At 37.3% G+C, this 27536-nt stretch overlaps 1 protein-coding gene across 1 annotated transcript in view; it reads left to right on the plus strand.

Moving 5' to 3' along the window:
• Positions 1-24795, plus strand: part of LOC129676293 (zinc finger protein 728-like) — a 70534-nt gene extending 45739 nt beyond the window's left edge. Inside the window, 2 exon segments of the mRNA XM_055606633.1 lie at positions 20532-20783; positions 20785-24795. Of these exon segments, the coding sequence (XP_055462608.1) occupies positions 20532-20783; positions 20785-21610 (1078 nt within the window). The 3' untranslated portion in view covers positions 21611-24795.
• Positions 24796-27536: the final 2741 nt, after the last annotated feature.

Consider the following 27536-nt stretch of genomic DNA (forward strand, 5'->3'; position numbering starts at 1 on the left):
AGTTTATTTTAGTCAATCTATCTTATTAACTGAGTTTTATTCCTCTAGGAGTATAGCCTGTATGAACCCCCTATCTTTACATTTGCAGGGAGCTCTATGATATTTAAAAAGAGAGAGAGAGAGAGAGAGAGAGCGACCTTGAATGAAAAACCTATTATCCTTGCCAATCAGAGTTTGTCTATAGTCTCTGTTTACTCTGCACCAATTATACTGTTTGAGTTTCCTCAAGGGCAGATACCCCAAAAAGATTCCTGGAGTAATAGCCTCATCAATCTATGTACTTATCTGGGCTTAATGAGCTCCACAAATGACTTGCAAATAGTGGCCAGATAAAATTAATTTTATGATTTTCCTTTAAAAGTTAAGACTTTTTTTTTCAGGAAAATACATAAAAGGAATCATAATGCAGAAAGTCCCTAAGAATACAACACACACAACGATGAAAAACCAAAAGTAAGATATAGAATAACAGTGATTGCAGCAATTCACTCAGCTTTGCTGGAATTGTGTCAAGCAGCTATGCTGGCTTCATGACTCTTACCATTTTCTGTGGATATGGCTGTGCCAGAAAACACAAACTGAAGGAATTCTGGGGAACATGTAGGTAATCACACAGAAACTACAGAGGAGAGCATCACCAGGTGAATACAAGAGATATAAGAGTGTATCTCTAGCATTGAAGAAATGATAGAAAAAATAGGTCTGTCAGAGAAAATCTAAAAATTTCCTGCACAAAACATACATGAAATCTGTGACAATATGAAAAGACCAACTCTAAGAATAATAAGAATTAAAAATAAAGGCAGAATCCCAGAAATATCTCAAAGGCCCAGAAATTATTTTCAACAAAGCCATACTCGAAAATTTTCCTAACCTAAAAAAGAGATGTCTCTAAAGATATAAGAAACTTACCAAACACTACATAGACTGGACCAGAAAAGAAAGTCCTCCAGCCACCTAATGATCAAAACACTAAACATACAGACAAAACAAAGAATATTAAAAGCTGAAATTGGAAAAGACCAAGTAACACACAAACACTGACCTATTAGAATTACATGTGACTTCTCAATGAAAACTCTAAAATCCAGAAGGTCCTGTACAGTTGTCCTGCAGTCTCTAAGAGAGCACAGATGCCAGCCTAGGCAACTATGCCCAACAAAACTTTCAATTACCATAGTTGAAGAAAACAAGATATTTCAGAATAATGTCAAGTTTAAGTAATATCTATGTTGTAGTTTATATAAATTGCTAATAATGTTTATTATTAAAAGCCTGTAATCATTATGGCAGTTATTATTAACTTGCTACTATATGAATAAAAGATACGGACAACTGTTGTATGTAAATAAACCTATTTTCACTGGGGCTGGGCAGATATTACCCCCTAATCTACCTTGTTACAACTCACCCAACATCCCATGCCTTTTGCTCTAATCATTTTTATCTGGGCTACTTCCTGTCCAATATCTCCATAAATACTTGCACATGCTTTCCATTTGGTCCTCCTTTATCCATGCCGTTCCTCCTCCTGGCCCATGTAGTTCTTTACCTATCCCCTGATGAGACTGCTTCCTTCTTCTCCTGTCTCTCCATTTTCCCCTTTCCTGTGATCCTTCTCTCCTTCAAGCCCAAACACTTGTGCCATGCCTACCTCATTTCTTCCCTGCCCAGGCATGTAGGCCTTTATTCAGCCAATCAGGAATAATTTGGAGAGAGGGATTACAAACATCATTTTGGGGTATATGAGTCTTCTCGTAAAAGATAGCAAGCAGACTTCAGGCAATCTGTACAACTTATTGCACATGAAGAAATGGAGCTGGTGCCTACATGGAGCCTTTATCCTTACAGTCTAGTCTCTTTGGCGTGGAAAGGTACTCTGAAAACTCTCAAAAGAGAAATGTGGAAACCAACCAAGCCAGAAAACCTCTGACCTACAATCTATCCTGCCATCAAAATATGCTATGGCAATGGGGGCACAGGCCTGTGGGAGTAGCCACCCAATATCTGATCTGACTTAAGGTCACCTCCATGAGAAGGAACCCATACCCAAGAATTCTCAGCTAACCAAGAAACAAAGACTAGATAGAGCTGAGTCCTAAAGTAAAACCAAACACAACTGTAAAATGCCAGATATTTCCTGTGCTGGCCCTAACTCCCAAAAAATGATACAGAGGCCTATTATTTTTATTAAAAACTTCAAGTACACCTTTATTTTTGTGGAGATGAATGATGGAAGTATGTAGATATATTATAAAGTTCAGTGGTCAATTTTCTATAAAGTCACCATTTGCTATATGGCCTCCTGACAAAGCATGGTATGTCTTCAGAGAAGCTGTGGAACTATCTACACAGCTCCTGTGCCTCCCTCTGAGGGAGGCAGTAATGAAGGGGCATGTAGTATGTCTGGGGAGGTAGTACAGGCTCAGTGTGGTGGACATGGGGGTCTTGAAAACTGTACTAGCAAAGAGTCTGTTTCACTGAATTTTTGCTTATCACTGATGAAAGAATGTATTTTTGTAAATGGCAACTGGCAGATATTTAACCATTTGTTTTGCATACATAGTTAAACAGCAAGAAAATAATATTGCCTTCAAATATCAATTCTTTTTCTGAAGTTCAAACCTGAGATTTAAAAAAAAAATGTTGCTTAGTTTTGTTGTTGTTCATTTTGTTTGGGGCTTTTTGTTTTGTTTCTTGATTGTTTGTTGTTTTGTTTTTGAGACAGGGTTCTCTGTGCAGTCCTGGCATTCATAGACTTCAATCTGTAGAGTAGGCTGCCTTCCAACTCAGAGATCCAATTCTCTCTGCCTTTTACTCCTGGGATTGACTGCACGTAACACTCAGCTCAAAAATTGTAATCATAAACTTTTATTTTAATTTATGAGTATTTGTGTGCATGTATGTATGCATGAATGCATGCCGTGTTTGTATATGTCTGTGTGTATGCGCACACACATGCACTTATGCATCTTTTGTACATAAGAATAAGGAGTCTGATCCAGTGGAACTGCTGCTCTGTATGCTGTGAGCCACTATAATCATGTTGGAACACAAACCCAGATCCTCTGTAAAACATTAAATACTCTCAACTACTGAGCCATCTCTTTAGCCTGTAAGCAAAGGGTTTGGAGTAACTTTTTTAAACATCATGCCTAATGCAGAATGTTTCAATGGGAGGAAATTAAATGGTCAAGATATATAAATGTTATAGGTGATAACATTAAAACCAACAACATGGTCTAAACAAATATTTTAGACCCAAGAAACCGCTCTGTTAGACTTTTCCATAAGAATGCCTAGGTCGCTAATATCTGCTGAATGGGGCTTACTCCAAGATCCTGCAGGTTCAGTTTTGCCTATAATATGGTATCTCCTCCTCCTGAACAATTCCACTAGAAAGAGCAGAAGAGTTGGGAATGAACACTGTAGCCTCAAGGATCAGCACTCCTCATATGAATGAGCACCTTCTTAGCTTTCCATGTAACAGACACGAACATACATGTGCACATACACACATATTGGAAGCCTAGCCATGCTCAGAAATGCTAAGTCCTTAAGTTTGCTGACAATGTCCTTCACTGCCGCATTCAGGAGGACAGAGCAGTCATGACCTCATTCTTAACAGACTTGCCCATCAAGGGTCCAGGTTGCTACAGTTCTCGTTGACTCTAGTTTGTCTAAGTTGAGGAGGCTGTCCTGTGTCACTGAACACACTGCCTGCAATAGAAACAGCTTCCTTGTGAAGCAGTGTGCATCGTGGCAGCATGAAACCTTCCTTGTGGTGGGGTTTGTATCTTTGTCTCAAGCAGGAGCTGCACAGGAATGAACATTCCTATGAAGATGTGGGCATTCTCAGTACTCCACGGCTCCAATGCAGCTTCCTTACTACAATGAGCTCATTTGACCGTCCTGTGAACATATTTCTGACACCTTCGTATTCAAGGAGAAATCATCTCAGCGTTCTGCTCAGGAGAAGTGAGGGAAGTTCAAGGCAGATACCGTTGATGTTCAAATAGTGTCAAATATGAACACTGACGGGATCAGAGGAGAGACAGTAATTCAATAAGGAACATGAAACCTAAAGCAGAGGGAAATATCCTGTAATGCACAGTGAACCAAGAGTCAGTACACACACCAATGTGATCCCAGGGGCTCTGCCCCTCCTCTTGCGAGAGTTGCAAAGGAAAAAACATGTGCTTGAACACCTGTTGGGACCAGCCTTGATTTCAGATTCTTCTGTCTTAAGCTCCAGATAGGCAGAGTAACCAAGGACGGTTTCAATTAGCATCTTAAAGAGATAATGTTCAGACCTCCTTAGCTTCCTGGTTCCTTATTTTTAAGTGAAGCAGATCAATCTGAATTTTCTTGCTCTTTTAAGATTATATAAGTAGATCGGGGCTTTAAAATCACAACGTCTTAGCAAAAAGAACTAAGAAATGTGATTAAACATTACTGTGAAAAATGCCACTCACAGGCTAAGACTGGATGCTGCTACCGCAGTACTTAAAACAGCCAGCATCCCTGTGGCTGTCCCAGTGCTGAAGCCTGTTTCCTTCAAATCCCGGTCTGTGAGTTTCTGGAAGTCCTTCGCACTGACTTGTGGGAAATGTAGTCCCGGGTCGTGTGACCTTACACGAAAGGGCTGAGGGTACCAAGCTTCCGCATTCCTTATTCAAACTTTGCTTCTCCCCAAAGTTAGACAAGTGTCCTGCTCAGCGCTGGGCTTGGATATCTGACATGGAGATTGGTGGAGGGAGCAGCGGTTTCCTGCAGATCTGAGAGACTGTGCACGGTGGCGGGTCCTGCGCGGAGGGAGCTGACTTGGGCTTATTGGGAGATCGGGAAGGTGACATGGAGGTGCTGTGCTGACCTAGGCTGGGCTACTGCACCTGGGTGCAGGTTTGACTGGGGAAAAGGTTGGAAACAACGAGATTTCAAGGGCAGGCTGGGTCTGCTGACTGCCTGTGCTTGAGGAGCCGAAGGAAGCTTATTCATTTTTTTGCTGGGGAAATGTACACTATCTAGCTCCCCAGGCTCACCTGGCTGTACTCAGATTTCTTAGGACTCCTAGAACACATGGACATCTAGCCTCTCCTATACTTGGTGTCCTGCCTAGAACTCCTGGTTTGAGCTCACGAAGGTTCCTCAAGTTCCTAGTTTCCAAGGACAGAGGCCTGCAAGCGGGATTGTTGATTAGGATGTTAGTTCCTTTTCGTTTGGATGAATTGTTAAATTCATGGATGTCTTGGGATGAATAGGAATCACTAATGTACATCTCTGTGATCTGAATTACCACAATGCACTTTTATATACACACTGTTATATACAAGAGTAGTCTTGGAATTGGTACGAACCTATCCTTGCACAATCCACGTAATTACAGATTAGCAGTGTGTAAGCTCCCTTAAATGTACTCTCACTGAATGTGGCATCCAGGTTCACTGACGCTCCCTGAATAGTCCTAGGAGATTTTCCCAAGTTTTTGTGCTATGTTACAAGATGAACTTGGGAAGTTGTGGCACACACTCAGGATCTAGTGACTTCTACACGGTGGGTTCCTGAAATGCAAACCCACAATTCTCACCTTAACAGGTGAAGAGATCACTTAGCCTGGTGCTATTGTGCATCCATGACTTGAGAACCCTGATTTAGGTCACCCTAAATTTCTAGCACCAACATGGAAGCAGTTTCACGGTGTTACAGGACAAAGAATGTCATGAATCAAGAAAGTTTTGAACTACAGGGGTGGGTGCTCCAGAGAGGCAGGTACTGTAAGATGGAAGAGCAGTTCTATTTGCCTGAGATACTATTTGATGAATTCTTAGTTTGGGCCTGATAGAAGCTCATGTTCTGCCAAGTCAGTGGATTCTAGGAGGTTTTTATCTTTTGTCACAAGCTGTTTGGTCGACTTCAGAGTGAGGTAAGGACTGATTTCCTGAAGAGTAAAACCAGCCCAAGGTAAGGCAACGACTCCCTGAACCTGCAACATTCCAGTCTCTGCACAGCCCTGAACACCCACATGGGACATCAGTCTCTGCAGACAGCCTCCTCCCAAGAGTTCTCATTCTCAGCCAGACACAGGGTTCTTAGGATTTTCCTCCACATCTGCTCTCCCTGTCTCCAGTGACCTTGCACATATTGTCACTCTTCAGTCAAACCAGATGTTTTGAGCTGGAGACTGGCTTATGACATTGAAGTCTATACTTAGGAAGCTTGGGCTTCAGACCACCTTGTCCTGTCTACTGGAATTCTCAGTGAGTTTCCAACCATATTTAAAATAATAGACAGTCCCTAGCTAATGTTGCTAATGCGTAGGAAAAAGTAATAACAGCATATGAAGTGGGAAAAGCTCACTGCCTTGTAGAGCAAAACAGCTTCTTGACAATGTAAAGATACAGCAGCATGCTCATATATAACTTACAGGCAATATATATAAAGAGAAAGAGGTGTGTGTGTGTGTGTGTGTGTGTGTGTGTGTGTGTGTGTGTGTTTTAAGCAAGCAGCCCAATGACTGAAAAGTAAACTTAAGCCTATTCTATGATGTCTATCATCTGCTATTCTGGGAAGAGTCATCCCGGAGTTCAAAGTCATCCCCTGCTTCCTAGCCAATTCTAGGTGAGCCTAGCCTATATGAGACCCTGTGTTTTAAAAAGATTCTTTAACACATATTCTATTGGGTGTAGTAATTACTTCCTCATGTTCCTCTCATTTCTGCGTACCAGCGACCTGACAGAAATCCATCCAATTGACATCTTGCAGATTATCAAAACTTATACATGTGCTTTGAGAAGTTCTATTGACTGTTTAAAATTTAAATTTCAATTTTCCATTAACATCTTTCTCTTAATGACATCATGTTTTGGTGACTAGAAACTCTTTTGCATTACTGAATGGGGAAAGGTTTTTCTATTTGTGTTGTTTGACTTTTTCCATTATTTGCAGAGAATGTTCATTATCTTTACATATTCATCTCTGTTATTTTCTGTCTTGACCACATGGTGCTTTACTCTAATTTTTCCTGAAATTTTCCAGAACAGAATTCAAGCTTCACAAGTGGAAAATGATAACCACATCTACCACTGTCTTCATCTGTGCCTATAATTTAAAGTTTTGGTCTCTTCACAGTATCTACATTTTCTATATTTTTGCTGCTGCAGATTTTTCCTTAGTTATTTCATATTCTTATTTTATCTTGATCATCTACTTTATTTGTAACTCCTGACATCCTATCTTTTGCTGATTTATTCTATTGTAAGGTTTTTTTTGTGTTTTGTTTTTTGAATTTTCTTCTTGGATTATTGAGCTTTTCAATTCTACCTTCATTGCAGGTGAGTCCTCTTCAGTGTTTCTCTTTATTGAATTCCAGTTTCAAATCCTGGATTTTCCTTGTCATTTCCACCATTTTTATGTTTTTCTTTTCTTGGGCATCACTCAAGCATTTATTCTCTTAAGTGTGTTGTCGTTAATGAGATGTTTATTCATGCCTTTTCTAGACTTTTTGTAGTCTTTGATGAAGTTTATGGTTGTACTATTAAAATCTGTGTCTTATTGTTCATTTAAGCAATGTGTATTAGCAAATATTTCTACAGAAATTGTAGGGTATTGAGGGAAGATGCTGGTTTGACATTTCATATGGCTTATTTTTTCTGAGAACTAGGTATAGGGTCTGTAGGAGAAAGTCATCAGCCTACCTGCACCAAACGTAAGTACTGTTTTATCAGGCTTGTGTGTCTGGGTTCATAACAGTTTCCTTTATTCTTTTCAGTTATAAAACAACTCTATATTCTTTAACACACACATGTTATTTTTCATTATGGTCCTCTTTTCTGTGATCTTTGAGGTCATCTTAATGAGGTTGGAAATGAAGTTCTTTAGTTTGCATGAATTTTAACTAAATCATAAAAGTAAATCAAGGCATTGTGCACATGTTTAATTTGGGATACTATTCAGCTACATTAAAGGATGAAATACGATCATTGTGACAGTATGGATGACGTTATATTTGTGAGCACAGAGTAAGGAGATGAAAGGCAGGAAAGAGGCTGACAACAACAGGTGAGACTGTTGTTGGTATAATGTTCTTTTGAAATGTATATGCCTTACCCTTGTTAATTCAAATGCTGATTTCCCCACCCCCAACTCTCTGGTTTCAATCTGGATATTGTATTGTGATACTCACTATAAGCATCCTGTCTCAACTCTTGTGTAAACAGGACACAAATAAAGCAACTAGATACAATGTTGTGCAATGGGAGGAGCCAGAGAACAGGAACTAGAGAACAGGAAGGGGCGAGAAGGAAGAGGAGCTGGGGGAGAGCAGAGCTGGAGGAGAGCAGAGCTGGAGGAGAGAGCTTGGAGGACTTGGAGCATGAACCAGACCTAAGATTTCACAAAAAGCAAGTATAATGTGGGAAATCTAAATGTTAGGAAACTGAGGGCTTGGAGGTTGAGGAGGGAGTAAATATTGCCCAGCATTGTGTTCTAGGTTAACTAAAAACCCAGTCTCTGTGTGGTGATTTGGTTTTACAGCTGCTGAGGATTAACAGCAGCGTTAAAAGAAGATAAACCCATAGTAAATATTAATAGTCGCCTACAACAAATGGCGCCCAACTAATCTAAGAATCCACACCTTTTAAATCTTACTTTATCATAATTTGGTAGGGGGAATAAGCTCCCAGTGATGCAAACCAAACTTAAAACCTAAAAACTCCCAGGTCAGTTATTGACTCTTTAAGAGAGGCTCTTAAACCAGCCCAGGAGCAAAAGACAGCCTCCTGTGGGCAGACCTGAGACCTTCATAACAAAACTGGCTGCTGCTGCAGTTTAACTAAGGGGTAAACTATCATGGGTCTTTTATACTGTGGCTGGCTCAACTGGCTCAGCTCCACAGCCAGGAAAGAAACGAACTGGAGGCATTCAAACCTCTAGACAGAGTTTGGCCTAAACTGCATGTAAAATAAAGAATTGCCATGGCAGAGGATGTTTTAATCCCTTTTGGCTTCATTTTGGCTGTCATATTCATGGATTTGGTTGCAATATGTTTAATGATGTTGGTTCTTCTCCATGCCTTCTCCAAGAAAGTTCAAGGAGAAAATGGGGAAAAAGCCAAGGATTGGGGTACTAAGTTACAGCCAATAGTACTCATCCAAATAATTAGATTAATAACGGCTAAAATTCAAAGCTCTCTGGCTGCAAGGTATTTGTCAGCTCTTTCTGGTAAGGGTCCACCAATTTATTGAAACAGCAACTAAACTAACCAACTGGGCTTTGTTTGTTACAGCGTAAATTGGCACAACTGACCCCAAACTTAAAATTTTCTTTTCTCTTTGCTGATTTTCATTTAAAGGCTTTGAGTTACAAATATACTAATTTGAAAATATATATATCTGAACAAGTTGGTGAAGGCACATGACTTTCTTCCCAACACAAAGTAAAAAGAAATAGGCAGGTCTCTGAGTTCTGGATCAAGCTTATTTACATAATAAAAACCAGGATGGCAACTCCTGCTGTTTAGCCACTTACAGAGATAGATAGTCTAAGATTCAAACTGACAAAATTTTTCCTTAAGGTTACCATGTAAAGTCTTTTTTCTTAATAATAGATGTTATGTCCTTACTGTTCTAAAGGTTGGATTCACATATATTTTAGGTTTATATAAAGAGAGATAATGTCACACTGCTCTGGAAACTACCTTATCCTTTTAAACGTGAAACATTTTCACGGGGGAAAATGTTGGTCATGCTTAATGTAAAAAAAGACACAAGAGGCTTAAAGATGGCAAAGTACATGCCAACCTAGTTTAGTCCTAAAAACTCAAAAATTATATTCATATGTTTAAAAAAAAACACAAAACTGTCCATCCCGTATTAAAAAGAGGGCAAGCCAAAAAATAGTCACTATCAATGTAAAGTCCAGGCACAAGATGCCTAGGATATACTTAATGCTAAGGGTAAGAGAGTTTATATGCTAATACTAAGAGAGTTTATATAAAGTTCGGCTATAAAGGCATAACTGTCCAGTCTGTATAAATAAGGGACAAGCCAAAAAATAGCCACTATCAATGTAAAGTCCAGGTACAAGATGCCTAGGATATACTTAATGCTAAGGGGTAAGAGAGTTTATATAAAGTTTGGCTATGAAGGCGTAACTGCCCATCCTATATAAATAAGGGACAAGCCAAAAAATAGCCACAAACATTGTAAAATCCAGGTACAAGATGCCTAGGGTATGCTTATCAATGTAAAGCCCAGGTACAAGATGCCTAGGGTATGCTTATATGCTAAAGGTAAGAGGGAATTTAAATAAAGTTTGGCTATAAAGGTGTAACTGCCCATTCTATATAAACAAGGGGATAGGACAAATAGTTACAACATATATAAAAATCTAGGGCTAAACCTCAAAACAGGTACAAAAAACCTACGGTACGCTTATATTCTAAATTAAAAAGGAGTTTATGTAAAGTTTACTTAAAACATGCATTTTCTATTGCTCAAGGCAACCAGCTTGTCTCTCTAATGGGAGGCTTCTCTAGGGAAATAGGTAGCAACGTGGCCTACTACAACAGGCATGCAAGAGCCCAAAAAGATATTTTAATCTATCTAACCTTATTTTGATGATAATGATTGTATGTTCAATAATAATAATAACTTATATTGCTAATCCCTTTACATGGGAACAACTCTAAAACTGAGACATAAAAATGTGTCTCCAGCCAAAAACTTCAACAATACTTGGCCAATAAATCCTTGGCTATAATATCCTCAAAATGCATTGTGCTAACCTTTTAATTGATATAGATTAAAAATGGCTTACTGTTTACTTTCATCCTGCACATCTCATACATTTATAATTTTAGAACTCTATAATGCTTGTGAGAAATTATATGTTTGCAGAACAAAAGAACTGGACACCAGAGATGCTGGATCAAACCTAACAGAATCATTCTTCAGCATGCTGGGACATTGACACATCTGTTCCAGCATCTTGCATGTTCCAGCATTCTGCTTGTATCTGCCTCAACTTCTTCAACTGCTGTTTCACATCAAAGCCTGCTCCCAAAAGAACTTTGAAGAAAGCTACTAATTTTAACTGGTCCAGCATTTTAGACTGTTCCAAAAAGGACTTTTATTAAGCCTGAAATTTCTGAACATTCAAATGTTATTGGACCACAAATGTTATTGCTTGCTTAATTAACCATTTTTATTTGGGCCCTCTACAGGATTTCTACATGTCCACAATGTCAGCTAGAAGAAACTCATGAGAACGGCGTCCAATTTCCTTTAAAGGGGGTTGGGTATGTTTTTGGTTGTTTGCTATGGCTACGAAATTTCATTGTCATTGGGAGATGTTTATTATTAACTGTCTTATTCAAAGTAAAACAAGGAATATACAGGGATATTTTATAAAAATAGAAAAAAGGGTAGATTATTGAATCTACTCAACTTAAGGTTTTATTTGTTATTACCAAATAAGGTTAATTTTAACTCTAGTATAGGATTTTGCATAATGATGTAAAAATAAGTATTTTTAATACATTGGTATAAGCTTTACTATATTGATAGAAAGTCAAGGTTACTTCCAATGCTTTTAAACTATTATTAAAAGGTGGTTAGTATATTAGGTATGCAAGTTAATTATTAGTTATTCAACTCATAGTCATTTCAGACACTAATTTATCACAGGAGTATATCTCGTAGGTTTGACAGATAGATATGATTTTGTATTCAAAACGATTACATAAAGATAAGTAGTCTTCAAAAACTTCAGAGACCTACAGAATATGGCATTTAAAATGTTCTTATTATTTTAAAGATTCTTTGACAATGAGACAAGTCATTTCCTGGTAGCACCCCGCCTACCTGAAAGAAGATAATGAGCATCGAAGAACCTCCATATGGAGATGGCTTCAAATGTGGCAAACATGGCACTCGGGTAAAGAAAATACCCTTGCTTCACAACAGACAAATTCTGCCTAAAATGGGCAAGCTTAAATGCAGGACAAGTCGACTACCGAACTCTGCCAAGACAGGGTAAGCAAGTCCTAAATAGTTCCTGCTTCATGTATATGTCTGTCAAAATATTCTGAGCCAGAAGGCTGAAGATGATGCTCCAACGTTATAGAGAGTTATGGGTGACTAACTGTTCAGCAGCAAACTGTCTCTGTCAATTTTTTATTTTTTGGAAGCTGCTAACATACACTTCCTATTTACTCTCATAACTAATTTTATTCCTTCTCAAGTCTCTGATTGGGTTGAAGACCAAGTAGTTACAGTATCACATTAAAGATTAAGTTGTTTAGAAATTAAGAAATCTTTTTATATAGGTAATACCAATAAGGATAAAAGTTAATTTAGGTATAGAACTTTAAACTTATCAAGATAGATAGGATAATCAGACACTTTCTCCTAAGATACCCTCTCCATGCGCTAAATACACATGGACTAGACATTGCACGTGTAGATCTTACCTAACAGTTTTCATAATTATTATTGTATTGAAAGAAAAGGAGCCTTTTATTGGACTTAAAGGGGGAAATGTTGGTATAATGTTCTTTTGAAATGTATATGCCTTACCCTTGTTAATTCAAATGCTGATTTCCCTACCCCCAACTCTCTGGTTTCAATCTGGATATTGTATTGTGATACTCACTATAAGCATCCTGTCTCAACTCTTGTGTAAACAGGACACAAATAAAGCAACTAGATACAATGTTGTGCAATGGGAGGAGCCAGAGAACAGGAAAGAGGGGAGGAGCTAGAGAACAGGAAGGGGCGAGAAGGAAGAGGAGCTGGGGGAGAGCAGAGCTGGAGGAGAGCAGAGCTGGAGGAGAGAGCTTGGAGGACTTGGAGCATGAACCAGACCTAAGATTTCACAAAAAGCAAGTATAATGTGGGAAATCTAAATGTTAGGAAACTGAGGGCTTGGAGGTTGAGGAGGGAGTAAATATTGCCCAGCATTGTGTTCTAGGTTAACTAAAAACCCAGTCTCTGTGTGGTGATTTGGTTTTACAGCTGCTGAGGATTAACAGCAGCGTTACAAGAAGATAAACCGTTGGTAAATATCAATAACATACTATAACAGACTGTTTATGAGTACTCAGAGAGAAGGACACCAACTCTCCTAAAAGTGTGGGATGGAGATTGTTGTGAGGTGGGAAAACTGGCTGGTTTTAGAGAGGCAGGTGAGGGTCTTCAGAATGAGGTAGTTGATGGTGCTTAAGTGGCCCCTGCAGGTCTGCAGTCTCTCCTTCCTGGTATTGTCTGCTTAGTCAAAACAGATTATCTTTTTTTTTTAATAAATTATTTAATTTTATTTTATGTGCATTAGTGCAAAGGTGTCAGATCCCTTGAACTGGAGTTACAGACAGTTGTGAGCTGCCATGTGGGTGCTGGGAGTTGAACCTCGGTCCTTTGGAAGAGCAAACAGTGCTCTTAACCACTAAGCCATTTCTCCAGCCCCAAAACAGATTATCTGAGTCAAAACAGGCTGTCCCCCAAAACATTCCTCTCTGGTTGTAGATGACCAGTAATGTTGAAGAAGGTCAGCCTTCCTGGCTCTCTATGCTGCCCTAGAAATCTAACAATGTCAGTCAGATGTTGAAAGCTTTTAAATCAAGTGAGATGTAATTTTTATCCCATCGGCCGGTAACATCAGGAAGAAGAAACCTGGAGAAACCTTGGTCAGTGGGTGTTCAACTTCATTTAAATAAACTGAAGGAATCTTAGGGTACTGATGCTGACCTGAACCCATAGGAATAAGGAACTAAAGTGTCTAGAGGTGGAATGGTTAGACCATGGGTGAGAAATAAAGAAGAGTCATAAAAAAGACAAAAGCTGTAACTGGGTCCAGGAGGTCTTGTATAGACTGATGACCCAAAGGCAAGAAAAGTTTATTAGGAAGTACACCACAAGTAGGAACATATTTTTCCATTAAACACAATCTCCAGGTTCACAGTGTGATCAAATATCCTGCAACATGGCTCCCCTTTTCTCTAAATAAAAAGGATAGATTGTAACTCCAACACAAGAAAGCTATTTATAACAATGAAGCTATTTCTGCCAAGCTTTCCACAATGTCCAGCTTTTTTGTATTTAATAGTCTTTGGATTAAATACTTTTGAGTTCAGAAGTTCTGTAAAAATATTTATCAGTCTCATATGAACTCAGTAATTTGAATGTCCTGAACAGTTTGTAGTTCAAAGCTGATCTTTGGGTGTTTGTCAGCTTGATGTCCACTGTTTGCGCAGAACCTAGTGGCAGAAAAGTCATGGGGCAGTTTTTCCCAGTGGTTAGCATTACCACAATCCAGGTGGATTTGTTGTTGTAGGGCCCCATCATCTTGGAGACCTCTAAGGTTACTGTTAGGAATGGACACAGTTTATTGTAGAAAACTTTGTAAAAGGAACTTTTATTCATCTGTTGTCTCCAAGGATTACTGCCTCCTTCTGCTAACCTAGGCATAGTCCTGGCAGTTTCTTGCATCCACACAATCTAACCTAGGTCTAGAAAGTTTTCACCCTCTGAGACTTACTGTTAAATTAACTCACCTGTTCTTGTTCTTGAGCTCTGGGATGGCTGGTTCAACTCAGCTGTTCTGGCTCAAACTCCTCTTCCAGCTGACTTACTCAATCTGATTTCTCTCTTGGTCCCTGAATTGCTCTGCTTGGCCTCATACTAACTAAAGCAATATGCTCTAATCTTCCAAATCCTTCTTATTCTCTGGCTCATTCAGTCTTCACCTGAGTTCTATCTCTGAAAACTCTCTATTACTGTCCTGGTAAAACTGTCTCTCTCTCTTTCTCTCTCTTTTTGCATTGTCCCTTAAGTAGCTTCCCTTTTCTCTCTCTTCTTTTCAGATTTGGGTTTATGCTATTCTGTCAAATCTTTCTCTGATTCAGCATTTTTTTTTCTACCATTCAATTAGTCATCACTTTCAAACACGGGTGCTTCCTTCTACAAATTATCTTTACCTTCATTGTTTAGGATTAAAGGCGTAAACCACCATGCCTGGACCTGAGCTTTTCTATACTAGAAACTTCCCGTATACCAGGCTGGCCTTGAACTCAGATTTGCTGTCTCCTGGATTAAAGGCATATTTGTATTCCAGCCAGATCACACAGACCTAGAAGGTCTTTGGACCTGATCTCTTGCCAGAGCAGCCATGTTCTGAATTAAAATTTCTTTACAAAATTTAAGCATTTTAAATGCCATATATGTAGCAGATTTCTGAAAGATTTGAGAACCACAGTTTCTTAAGTACATTTTAAACACTGCTCCTAGTTAACCTGCTTAAGACTCAAAGTTGAAAACATATCCAGGAAGCTACATGAAGCATATTTCTAGAATTAGTTAGTACTCTGTATGACTACTCATATCTCATATCATGACTGAAAGCTTATGTATTATAATAATCTTATGGATTTTGAGATAATATTTATACCTTACAAAGATTTTAAAGAGTGAAATGGAGACCAGAAAATTATAAGATTAGTAGCAATAGAGTAGTCCCTTATTCTTTGCTTTCCTCTGTCTGATACCAGCTGGACAGAGGTTTTGGATTTTCCTTTAACAAGCATGCATGGGTTTAGAGGAGAGAGCCACACTCCAACCCAAAAGCCAGCTTTCATTTGTAGCTGAATTGGAACCACATAAAGAGCATTTGCCACTTATATCTGTAGAGGGCAGCAGAGACAAACTGGAGGTGAGTGATACCTCTTGGCCAATTTACTGTTTTTCTTATGACATTTTCTCTTGATAATCCCTCCTGTTTCTTCAGATGTTTCACTTGTCCAGTGGTCTCCAGATTTTTGTTGTTGTTGGAGGAGGATGCTTATATTCTCCTGGAAAGATAACAGCAAAACCCTGCCCCAACCCTAACTCTGGGTGCGGGTCCTTTTTTGTCAGGTTATATCTTTCCTAGGGCAAGATGTTTTTTGGCAACAGTGAAAGTGTTTTCTTCAAACTGAAAATTTTAAAAATAATTTTGAAAATTTGAAACTAAATATAGCTTACTGTGTGTGTATAAATGTACCTATATTCCCCTTTCTCTTTATATATAAATTTAAAGTTTATGAGTATTTATTTGTAGATCACAAAGGACATTCACTTTGAATTCCAGCCTGCTTTTTAAAAATGGCTTTTAAATTTAAATCACTGTAATTCTTATATGCCTGCCTCTGCCTCCCAAGTATTGGGATTAAAGGTGTGACCCACTGTCTGGCTGTGGATTCCTTATAATAGTTACTCTCATAGGGTTGTCCTGGTTGAATTTAGTTTTCCTTTTCCCCTTACTTTTTAGAGTTAGAGGTAAATTTCCAAGGTTTTTTTGTTTGTTTGTTTTTTGTTTTTTTTAATGTATAATGTATCGTTCTTGCTGGTTTATTCTGAATTTAACCTGGCAAAATTTCATATGCTATTCTTAATCAAACAAAATTTTTTCCATTGTTTTATTATTTTTCAGATGTTTTGTCTGTCTTGCCTGTATGAGCTACATAAAATTTGATGTCTTTGATAAGTTTTGCTAGGTTTTGCCATTTCCATTCATGCCTTTCATGACCAGATTTTTTTACCATTTATCTGCCAGTTAGTGGGTTTCCATTTTGGTGACCATATAGCTATACCATGTGTACACACCATGAATCATAGAGGGCAAAGATTTTCACTTTGCTTTCCTAGTTGTTTGTTTTACAGCCAATAGTGCTGCCCTGATTTTGTGGTTCCTTCCTTGGTGTTGGCCATTCCATCTCCCAGTCTATAGGCTGCCATTTTCCATTAATTTTGGTTCCATCACTGGTTGATGAACCATCAGTAAACTATGCCAAGTGTGACCATTCTGCTGGTCCCAACAATTTAATAGGTATCTCTTTTGGGGAAGGGGTGAGCAGTTTAGAGATGAGGATTATAGGCAACTGAGCTGTTTCCTCAGTGAGGAAAGGCACAGACACCTTTGCTACCATATTCTGGTCACAAAAGTCTTCAGCTGTGTACAAGTTCTACTACTAAGCCTGTAAAGGACTCTGCCTTCCAAAGGATCCAATTCATTATTGTAAGGAGTACCCTTACAACCATAGGGTCGTTGGCAATGACTGAGTTTAAAGTTCTTCGTGCCTCATAAAATGCCCAGATTTGTTTCTCAGAGAGAGAATGTTTTTTCTTTCTTTATGGAAAACATTTGCAATAGAAGCCCACAGGCAAATGTTGGTGGACTCCTTTTTGCTTTATGAATGTCCCCAGTTGCAAATTCATCAACAAATATGATATCCATAATTAGGGTATCAACTGGTTCAATATTGATCGGAGTTTAATTCATGGAGATGAGCTTACTGGCAGTCTCAAAAGCGGTTCTTTGTTCCTGTCCCCATTGGAAGTTATCTGCCTTTCTAGTAGCCCTGTAAAGGGTTTCTATAAATATGACATGTGATCATTCTAGTGTGCAGACATACCAATTAGGAGCTATGTCTGATTTTCATCCCTAGGTAGTGGGATTTAAGGTGTGTGGCACCTACCTTGTTCACTGTAACTGTAGAATTTAGAAAACAACTAATTTATAGAGATTCATCTGTCCCTGCTGGAATTAAAGGCATGGAACACCATACCCTGCTCAAATATTTTATCTTAACTACAAATCCTCCAACTCTTAGAGATTTAGAAAATAAGTTTGACCTGTAATAACCCTTTGAATTTAAAGGGTTTAACCCTTTAAACATTTTAAATTTCTTAACTGTGTTTTTAATACAAAACAACAATAATATGTTTTTTTTATTTAAAAAGAAATCTCAAAAGCTGATGTCCAAGATTGTGTGGGCCACATGGCAATCTACAGTCTAACTTTCTAACATGGAATTAAGACACATGGTTTAAGCAAACCCATTTTTCATTTCATGTCAGTAAAACAATTATGCCTTTGGTAGATTGTCATTTGAAAATAGTATTATTTTTTATTTTTCTTGCTTGATCAAATAAAAAGTATTTTTAGACTTTTTTGGACTAAATGACCAAGCTGTTTGGTATACTATTGGCTGTCCTTATTCAGAAGGTCTCTCCTGTTCAAATCTATTCTTTATCAATTTTGATCATATTCCCAGCTTTTCTTCTCCTGAAGAACCAAAGGTAAAAACCTCTTTCCCAATGTAACACAAATATTCTGGTTTCCATTCTGAGGTCAACACATCTTTAAAATATACAGGTTGTTTGATTCAGTGCCCCCCTCCCCTGCCTAATTCAGTACGTCTCTGCAGCTGTTGTTTCATGCTTACGTATGACCTGAATGGTCTCTGAATTGTTCTTGAAATACCATTTAATTTTTTTCTCAGAAGCGGTCTTTATTTTATGGCTTGTTTTTGAGATTGGAGGAACACTAATCTTTGTTTTCCATTGTTGAAACAAATCACGTCCCCATAAATCCATGGCTATATTAGCTACATATGTTTTTATTTGTCCTATTTGTCCTTCTGGCCATATACATTCGACCCATCTTTGTTTTATCTAAGATAAAGCTCCAATCCCTAGAAGCTGAATATTTACCTGTAGGAAAAATTTAAAAGTGGAAGCTTTTTCTGCTCCCATTCTAGCTTCCAAATAATGAGACACAAAGCCCTATTAGATTTATTCAACAAGCCTTAAGTACTATAACTGGGCAGATATTCATCTATTCTAATGCAGCTATGCTAGTCTGGCTGTTTCCTAGCTGCATTCCCTGAGTTACTTGCCATCTTAGTCTTCACCTTCTAGGAATCAACCGTAGGTCCTTTAGATGCACTCATTCTTCATTTTATGATTCTTAAGAGTTTCTAGGATTCTCTGCCATTCACTTTCCTCAAAGATGAGTCATCTGTAACATTTCAGCATTATATTAGAAGTACTGAGGGTTGTTACTTCTCTATATCAGAAGCACTTCCGCTCTCCTCTCACTCTGAATGATCTGTAGATTTGTATGCAGAAGTACCTGATGCCTCCTTGTATTTATGTTATTATTGATAATCTTAGTCAATTTAATCAAATACTATTCACCCTTTTTTAAATTTATTCCAGGAAATGCTGTCATTCTGGGATGTGGTCATTTATTTCTCTGCAGAGGAGTGGGAATGCCTGGGCCCTGCTCAGTGGAATTTGTACAAGAATGTGATGCTGGAAATTTACAACAACCTTGTGTTCCTGGGTGAGGATCCCTTCCCTGATAAATTCTTAATTAATTGTCATTGTGAAACTTGCTCACTTTGTACAATATCTAATGGGAACTTATGCTTTTAACAATGAGTGGTACAGGGTATATATACTTTAAAGAGAATTTCACACTGTTCAGTTTTAATGTTTTTCCTTATAACTAAGGGATATGAAGCTCAGGACATGAAAATCCTAAATACCTCCTAAGCATTCTGACTAATCCTCTACAATCCTTTCTTGTGTCTTCTCATTCCTTATTTGTGGACACGCTATTTACCGGGAGAACACACAAATTATGATAGTTCTTTTCCCACAAACAGGTCTTGCTTCCTCTAAACCGTACTTGGTCACATTTTTGGAGCAAAGACAAGAGCCCTCAGATATGAAGAGACAAGTAGCGGCCACCATGCACCCAGGTATTTTAGAATTAGGGGGTCGGTGGATAGACTGGGAGGTCAAAGATCCAACAGAAAACCAGGCTTTATCCTGAGCATTGAAACACAGTGCTTTGTTGGAAATCATTTTTTAGGGATCTCCATTACTGTCCTTTGCTTTCAAAGGAGGAGATCATTCTGGTGTTTATGAGGCTTCGAGTCTCCTATCCTTTGTTCTTTTCTTCCATGAGGTCAGCTTGTATTTACACTGATTCCAAAGCTCTGTTTTTTTCTAAGTAAACTTGACTTATTTTTTCATAAAATGATTGTCTTGAGCATTTATTTTCTTCATAAATGTGCATAATCTTCCTGTCTTAAATCTTTGAAACATTTTATTTAATATTGCTATGACAGTCTTCTGTTATGGAACCTAACTTTCATACCTTCCAAAACTAAAAATCTGTATTAGAACATATATAAATTATGTATACATATGTTTTCCAAGTTTGACTAACTGAAATTCTGTATTAGAATATCCATAAATTAGGTATATGAGTGTTCTCCAAGTTTGACTACTTCTGTACTACTTTTGTAGATAAAGTCATAATATATCTATATTTATTTGATTTTCTTTAGCATAATTCTCTTGAGTCTTAAAAAGGGTCTTAAAAAGACCTTTTTTATTTATGCCTTCTTTTTGTTATGCCTTCCTTACATGTTTTGTCTTAATATTCCTTTGTTTCCATGTTCTATGTTGTCATAGTCTTCTTATTTCAGTGAAAGGTTACATAATTTTCACCTATTATGTTTTTTGAGTTACACTCCATTGAGTACAGCTGTAGAAAATTGAATGTAGCCTATAAAAAACAAAGGGAAATTTAAGTATGAATAAATGGTTTTGTTTTTAAAAAAAATAAGAATTGTAACTACAAAGCATTTTTCTCAGCTTTCCTTCATTTTTCAATCTTTACCCACCAGGGAAAAAATGTTATCCCTGCAAAGAATGTGGCAAAACCTTTCGTTGGAACTCACAACTTACTAACCACCAGAGAATTCATTTAAGAATGAAGCCCTATAAGTGTGAAGAATGTGACAAATCCTTCTGTATTCCATCATTGCTTTCTGTACACAAGAGAATCCATACGGGAGAGAAACCTTTTAAGTGTGAAGTATGTGGCAAGGCCTTCCATGCTCCATCATTACTTTCTATACACAAGAGAATTCATACAGGAGAGAAACCATATAAGTGAAGTATGTGGCAAGGCTTTCAATGTTCCATCAGTACTTTCTGACCACAAGAACATTCATACAGGTGACAAACCTTGTAAGTGTGAAGTATGTGGCAAGGCCTTTCATACTCCATCATTGCTTTCTGCTCACAAGCGAATTCATACAGGAGAAAAACCCTACAAGTGTAAAGTATGTGGCAAGGCCTTTCATACTCCGTCCTTAATGTCTGTACACAAGAGAATTCATACAGCGCACTATAAGTGTGAAGTATGTAGCCAGATCTTCAGCACTTTCTGTCAAATTTCTAGTCATTTGGTAATCCATTATGGAGAAAAACCATACAAATGTGAGGACTGTAGAAAAGCCTTCACTACAAAGCCATACCTAACTAAGCACAAATTACTTCACAATGGGGAGAAATTTTACAAATGTGACAAATGTGGCAAACAGGTCAACAGTTCTAGAAGCCTTGGGGAGCATCAAAGAACTCATTCTGGAGAGAAACCGTACAAGTGTAAAGAATGTTGCAAATACTTCAGAACTTACACAGCATGTTCTAGACACCGGACAATTCATATTGTAGAGAAACATTACAAGTGTGGAGAATGTGGCAAAATGTTTCACCAGTCTTCTGGTCTTAAGCAACATCAAGGAGTTCATTTATGAGAGAAACCACACAAGTGTGAATAATGTGCCAAGGTCTTTTGGACTTAGTAAGAACTTTTGAAACACCTCATAATTCGTACTGGAGAGAAATTCCACAAGTTTAAAAAATGTTGCAAACCTTTTAATAAGCTTTCTAATATTTCTCAACACAAGGTAGTTCATAGTACAAACATTTAAGATGTTCATAAAATGTTTTACTCATCTTCAGATCCTAAACGATACGAAATTTTTCATTGTGAATAAGCTTTGCAGGTATGGAGAATGTGGTAAAACCTTTAAAATATTTCACACCTTAACGAGCATGAAAGAATTTAGAGTGGAAGGCAGGCATACACATTTAAAAAATGTAGAAAGTTTACTAATCAATGAACACTTTCTGACATCCATTGGAATTTATCTTAAAGAGAAGCAACACAATTGTGAAGGATGGAACAGTGCTTTTGAAGGATCCTCATAAATTAAGCAAAAAGAAATTTCTCATACTAAGCAACAACCCAACAAATGTTGAGAGTGTTGGGAAGATATTGTTTATTATTCAGCCCTGATGATCATCAAGGAAATTGCACAGGAGTCTCTGCAAATGTAAAATATGGTTAAGCATTTAGCTGTATCCACATCATAGGGCTCATATTAGTAAGGTGTACTACAAATGCTAAGATTAGGGCAAGGGTTTTTACCTTACTCTCATGTCAGAAGTGTCCTCTGAGACTTTCATACTAGTGAGACGCTCTACACACCCAAGTAATATGAAAAAGTTTCAATAACATCACTAATTATCATCAAAACAAATCTACACACCCAAATGATGTGGAAAACCCTTTGAAAATGTGTTTATTCTTCATCAACACTAAAGACTCTTCACTGATGAGATGTTTAACAAGTCCTGATGACGTATGCCACTTCTGCTCTCAACTTCAGAGAATCAATATGTGAAAGTCTCAGTTCGGTAGGTGACTGGTTTTGATTGGCCCATTGAACATGTCTATGAGTCATTTTCATTAATGCTGCTTGATGTAGGAGAATCTGGACCACTGGATGATGGCAGTGCACCTTGCATGTGCCACGCTTGGCCAGATGGTCCTGGGGGTATAAGAATGCTGGCTAACCCAAGCCAAAGTGAACACAGAAAGCAGCATGCCTCTGTGGTTTCTACCTCACCTGTTGCCTCTAGATTTCAGCTATGTCCTTCTACATATGACTCTGGCAGTAATTTTGTTCAACATGTATACATCATAACAAATTATATGTGAAGGCAAAGAATGTAGTAAATATGTCATCCTTCCTAAGATAGTAAGGACAAGAAGAGATCAGTGTAAATGATCAATTCTGTTAATGGGGAGTGTTAAAAATGTGAGGTAATACTTGGAGTTAATGCAACATCATTGTTTGATGTGCTGGAAAAAAAAAAAAAAAACAAACAAGTCATTGGTGCCAGAATCATGCAGCTCATTCAAGACCAAGGCTATCAACTTGTTATAACACCAAATAATGACATGCTCTCAGTTATTCAAGATGCCAGCTTTATGAGAGAGGGAAGTATAGAATCTATTAAGGAAAGCTTCTAGCAGTGAGTGGAGCATGACTAGGAGAGAGGCTATGTGTCTTTTGTTAAGTGGAAGGGTGGGACCACGTGAGTCCTTTGGAGTCAACCCCAAGGCAGCAGAAGTCCCAGATGTCAAAAATGGAGCTGTCACATTGTGTTTTTGTCCTGGATTTGGAGCTGATCCTTCCTTGCTGTCATGTGTTTTGTTTTTTTGTTTGTTTGTTTGTTTTTGTTTTGTTTTTACTGTTTGGGATCAGAATGTTCTATGCCAATGTGTGGTACAGGTAGTCACTAGTTTTTATGTTATAGGAGCTGACAGTTTACCTTGAGTCTCACATGAGATGTGGGCTGGGAGTCTGTCATACTCTTCAAACTGTTCAGTACTTTTGTGAACTTTTCAAGTTGGATCCTATTTTACTTATGAGATGAGTGTAAGAGTATGAAAAAGGGAGAGAATGTTATAACTTAAAGCTTTGTAGCTGGAGCTAGTATGATGGTTTTGGGAATAAACTTAATTGCTACCAAGAGCAACAACTATATTAGTATTCTTTTTGTTGTTGTTTTTGTTTTTTAAAAATTTTTATTTGTTATATATTACTATTTATTCACTTTGTATCCTGGCTGTGGCTGTATTAGTATTCTTAGTAACAACAAGTTAGAAAGAGGAAATTACCTCTGAAGGTTGTCCTCTGATCTCTATGCATGGGCGCGCACACACACATACATATGTGGACAGTGTCAAAATAAACTTAAATTATGTTTTGAATTGTGTTTATATAGACAAGGTTTAAGAAGTAATACTTAAATCCCAGTTGTTCACACAGTGAGCTCTAGAGAGGAAAACCTGTGGTTTTTCATTTGCAGGGCTTATTTTGATTAATTTAATTGAAGTCAGGAGACCTGTTGATTGTGCTTGGAAGCATCTGTTTGACTGAGGTGCTGGATGGTATAAGGAGAGAACACTCTTCATCTATCTCTTGCTTCCTCACTGTGGCTGGAATAGGACCAGTTGCTTTAAGCTCCTGTTGTTTTAACTTTCTCACCACTTGTGGTGATTGAATAAGAATTGCCCCCAAGGGCCTGTAGATTTGAATGTTTAGCCATCCAGTAATGACACTACTTGAAAAGGATTAAGAAATGTGGCATCACTGGTATAAGTGTGTCATTTTGGGAGTAGGCTTTGAGGTTTCAAAAACCCAGGTCCAGTGTCCTGCTCTTTATACTGACTATATATCCAGATGTAGAATTCTCAGCTATTTCTCTAGCTGAGTCTGTTTGCATTCCACCATGCTCCCCATGATAATGATAATGAACAAAACTTGGGAAACTGTAAACAAGCCCCAGTTAAATGCTTTTTTTCTTATAAAATTTATCTTTGTCATGGTGGCTTCTCACAGCAATAGAACATTGGTTAAGATGCCATGGTAGACAGTGATTTTGAACTATGATCCAAATTAAACCTTTTCTAGTTGCTCTTTTGTGCATATTTTATCACTGCATTAGGTTACTAAATCTTCATGGCAAATAAAAGTTTCAAATGTGACATTTAATGTATATGAGTCATGTATTTTTCCATTATTATCCTCCCTTTTGCCACTTTCTCTGAGAAGCATTCCCTCTCTTCTTTTTACCTTGCCCACAGCCATATGAACAAACACAGATGTAATATCAGTATAACCTTTTGTATTGTGGATGATGTTTTTTTTATGTAAAATGTAGATATGATGTATGTGGTTTCTGTGTGTATACAATTGAGTTTGATATTAGCTAATGTATTTTTTGCATTTCCAATGTTAAATAAAGGTCTCTTCATTTTAAATTGATTTTCTGCAGAGTGAGCAATATTTTATTTTTCCAAAATTAGACATCCAGTTTTGGCAGGACTTTTTGTTGAATAGGCTGTCTATTTCGGAATATGCTTTTGATGTCTTTGCTAAAAATCCCACATACATTGACTTAATAACTTATCTTTGGTTGTTAACCTTAAAATCCATTGGCAAATCCAGAAACATGTAATATCCTTTTCTTCAGTAATCTTTGGGTTATTTATTGTTATAAATATGTACGTATGTATTTCACCTCCTCTGTTATGGTTGTTTTTCTACAGAATAGATATGGAGAGAATGAAGAACCTTGCATTGTTCCTGATTTTAGTGAAATTGCATTGAGTTTCTTTCCATTTAATTTGATGTTGTTTATAGGCTTGGTGTAAATTACTCTTACTATATTTAGGTATGTCCCTTGTATCCCTACTCTCCCCTAGACTTTTGTCATGAAGGGGTATTGGATTTTGTCAATGGCTTTTATTGTCTAATGAGATGATCATTTTTTTTTCAGTTTGTTTATATGGTAAATTGACTGATTTTGCATGTGGAACAATCCATTCAACTCTGGAATAAAGCCTACTTGGTCAATTTGGATGATGTTTTAATGTATTCTTAGATTTAGTTTGAAGAATTTTATTGAGTATTCTTTGCCTCTATGTTCATATGGGATATTTGTAGTTCATTTTTCTTGTTGATTCTTTGTGTGGTTTGGGTATCAGGGTGACTGTGCCTCATAAAAAGAATTTGGAAATGTTTCTATTTCTATGTTAGTGGAATAACTTAAGGATTATTGGCCTTAGCTGTTCTTTGAAAGTCTGGTAGAATTCTGCACTAAAATCATGTGGCCCTGGGCTTTTATTGTTTGGAGATACTTTTAATGACTGCTTCTATTTTCTTAAGGGTTATAGGTCTGTTTAAATTGTTTATATGATCTTGATTTAACTTTGGTAAGTGGTGTCTAACAAGAAAACTATCCATTTTTTAAACTTTTCCAATTCTGTGGAGTATAGGCTTTTAAAGTATGACCTACTGATTCTTGGATTTCCTCAGTCTGTTACTATGTCCCCTCTCCCTTTTCCTAATTTTGTTAATTTGAATATTCCCATCACCTTTTAGTTCAGTTGGATAAGGGCTCACCAATATTGGTGATTTTTTCAAAACACCAACTCTTTGTTGGACTGATTCTTTGTATTGCTCTTTGTATTTTATTAATTTCAGCCCTCAGATTGATTGTTTCCTGCTCTGTCCTTCTCTTGGGTATACCTACTTCTTTTTGTTCTAGAGCTTTTCAGTTGTGTTAAGCTACTAGTATGAAATCGCTACACATTTTTATGTAAGCACTTAGAGCTATTAACTTTCCACATAGCACTGTTCTCATTGTGTTCCATGAGTTTGGGTATGTTGTGTATTCCTTTTGATTGAATTCTACAATGTCCTTTTTTTCTTTATTTCTGTCTTGACTCAGTTTTCATTCAGGAGAGAATTGTTCAGTTTCCCTGATATTGATGGCTTTATGTTATTATTGTTGAAATTCTGCTCTAATCTCTGGTGATCTGATAAGATACAGTGGTTTATTTCAGTTTCCTTGTATTTATTGAGGCTTGCTTTGTGACCAAGTATGTGGTCACTTTTGTAGACAGTTCTATGAGAACTGAGAAGAAAGTTAATTCTTTTGTGTTTGGATGAAATGTTCTACAAATACGTCAGGTTCGTTTGTTTTATAATTTCTGTTAGTGCCAGCATTTTTGTTTAGCTTTTGGCTGCATAAACTAGTCATTGTGTGAGGGTCAATGTATAATTTAAGCTTTAGTAATATTTCTCTTATAAACATAGTTGTCCAGGCATTTGGGATGTAGATGTTAATAATTGAAACATCATCTTGGTGGATTTTTCCTTTGATGAGTATGAAGTGTCCTTCCCTGTTTTGTTTGTTTGGGATTGTTTGTTTTTTATTAATTTTTGTTTGAATTCTATTTTGTTACATGTTAGAATAGCTACATCAGCTTATGTCTTAGCTCATTTGCTTGGAAAATATTTTTCCAAGCCTTTACTCTGAAGCAATGGAAATCTTTGATGTTGAGGTGTGTTTCTTGTATGATGCAGAAAGATGGATTTTTTTTTCACATGCACTCAGTTAGTCTATGTCTTTTTACTGGGTAGTTGAATTTAATGTTTAGTGTTTTGATTATTATATGTCAAGCTGACTTTCTTTTCTGGTCTAGTCTATTTCGTGTTCTTGAACCTTTATAGGCATCTTCTTCTTTAGGTTAGATTAGGAAAATTTTTGTGAAAAGTATTTTCTGGGTCTTTGAACTGGCATCTTCTTCATCTTCTATTCCTTTAATCTTAGGTTTGGTCTTTTCATAGTTTTCCAGATTTTCCAGATGCATTGTGTCAGGTTTTTAGATTTAACATTTTATTTGACTGCTGTAGCTAATTCTTCTATTGTATCTTCAATGCCCAAGATTCTCTTTTCCAGCTCTTGTACTCAGAGGAGCTTCCCTCTGTAGATCCTGTTCAGTTACCTACAATTTTCATTTATCGAATTCCCCCCAATTTGTGTTTTCTTATTGCCTCTACATCCATTTTCTGGTCTGAACAGTATTACTCATTTCCTTTAACTTTTTTTCTAGTCTTTCTTGAAGGGATTTGTGAACATCCTTGAATTTTTATCTTTTCCTTGATTTCCTTAAAAGATTTATTCATTTCCTCTTTAAGGGCTTCTATCATCCTC

The sequence above is a fragment of the Psammomys obesus genome, unplaced genomic scaffold, assembly GCF_907164565.1.
Source record: "Psammomys obesus unplaced genomic scaffold, mPsaObe1.curated_primary_1811, whole genome shotgun sequence".
Lineage (NCBI taxonomy): Eukaryota > Metazoa > Chordata > Mammalia > Rodentia > Muridae > Psammomys > Psammomys obesus.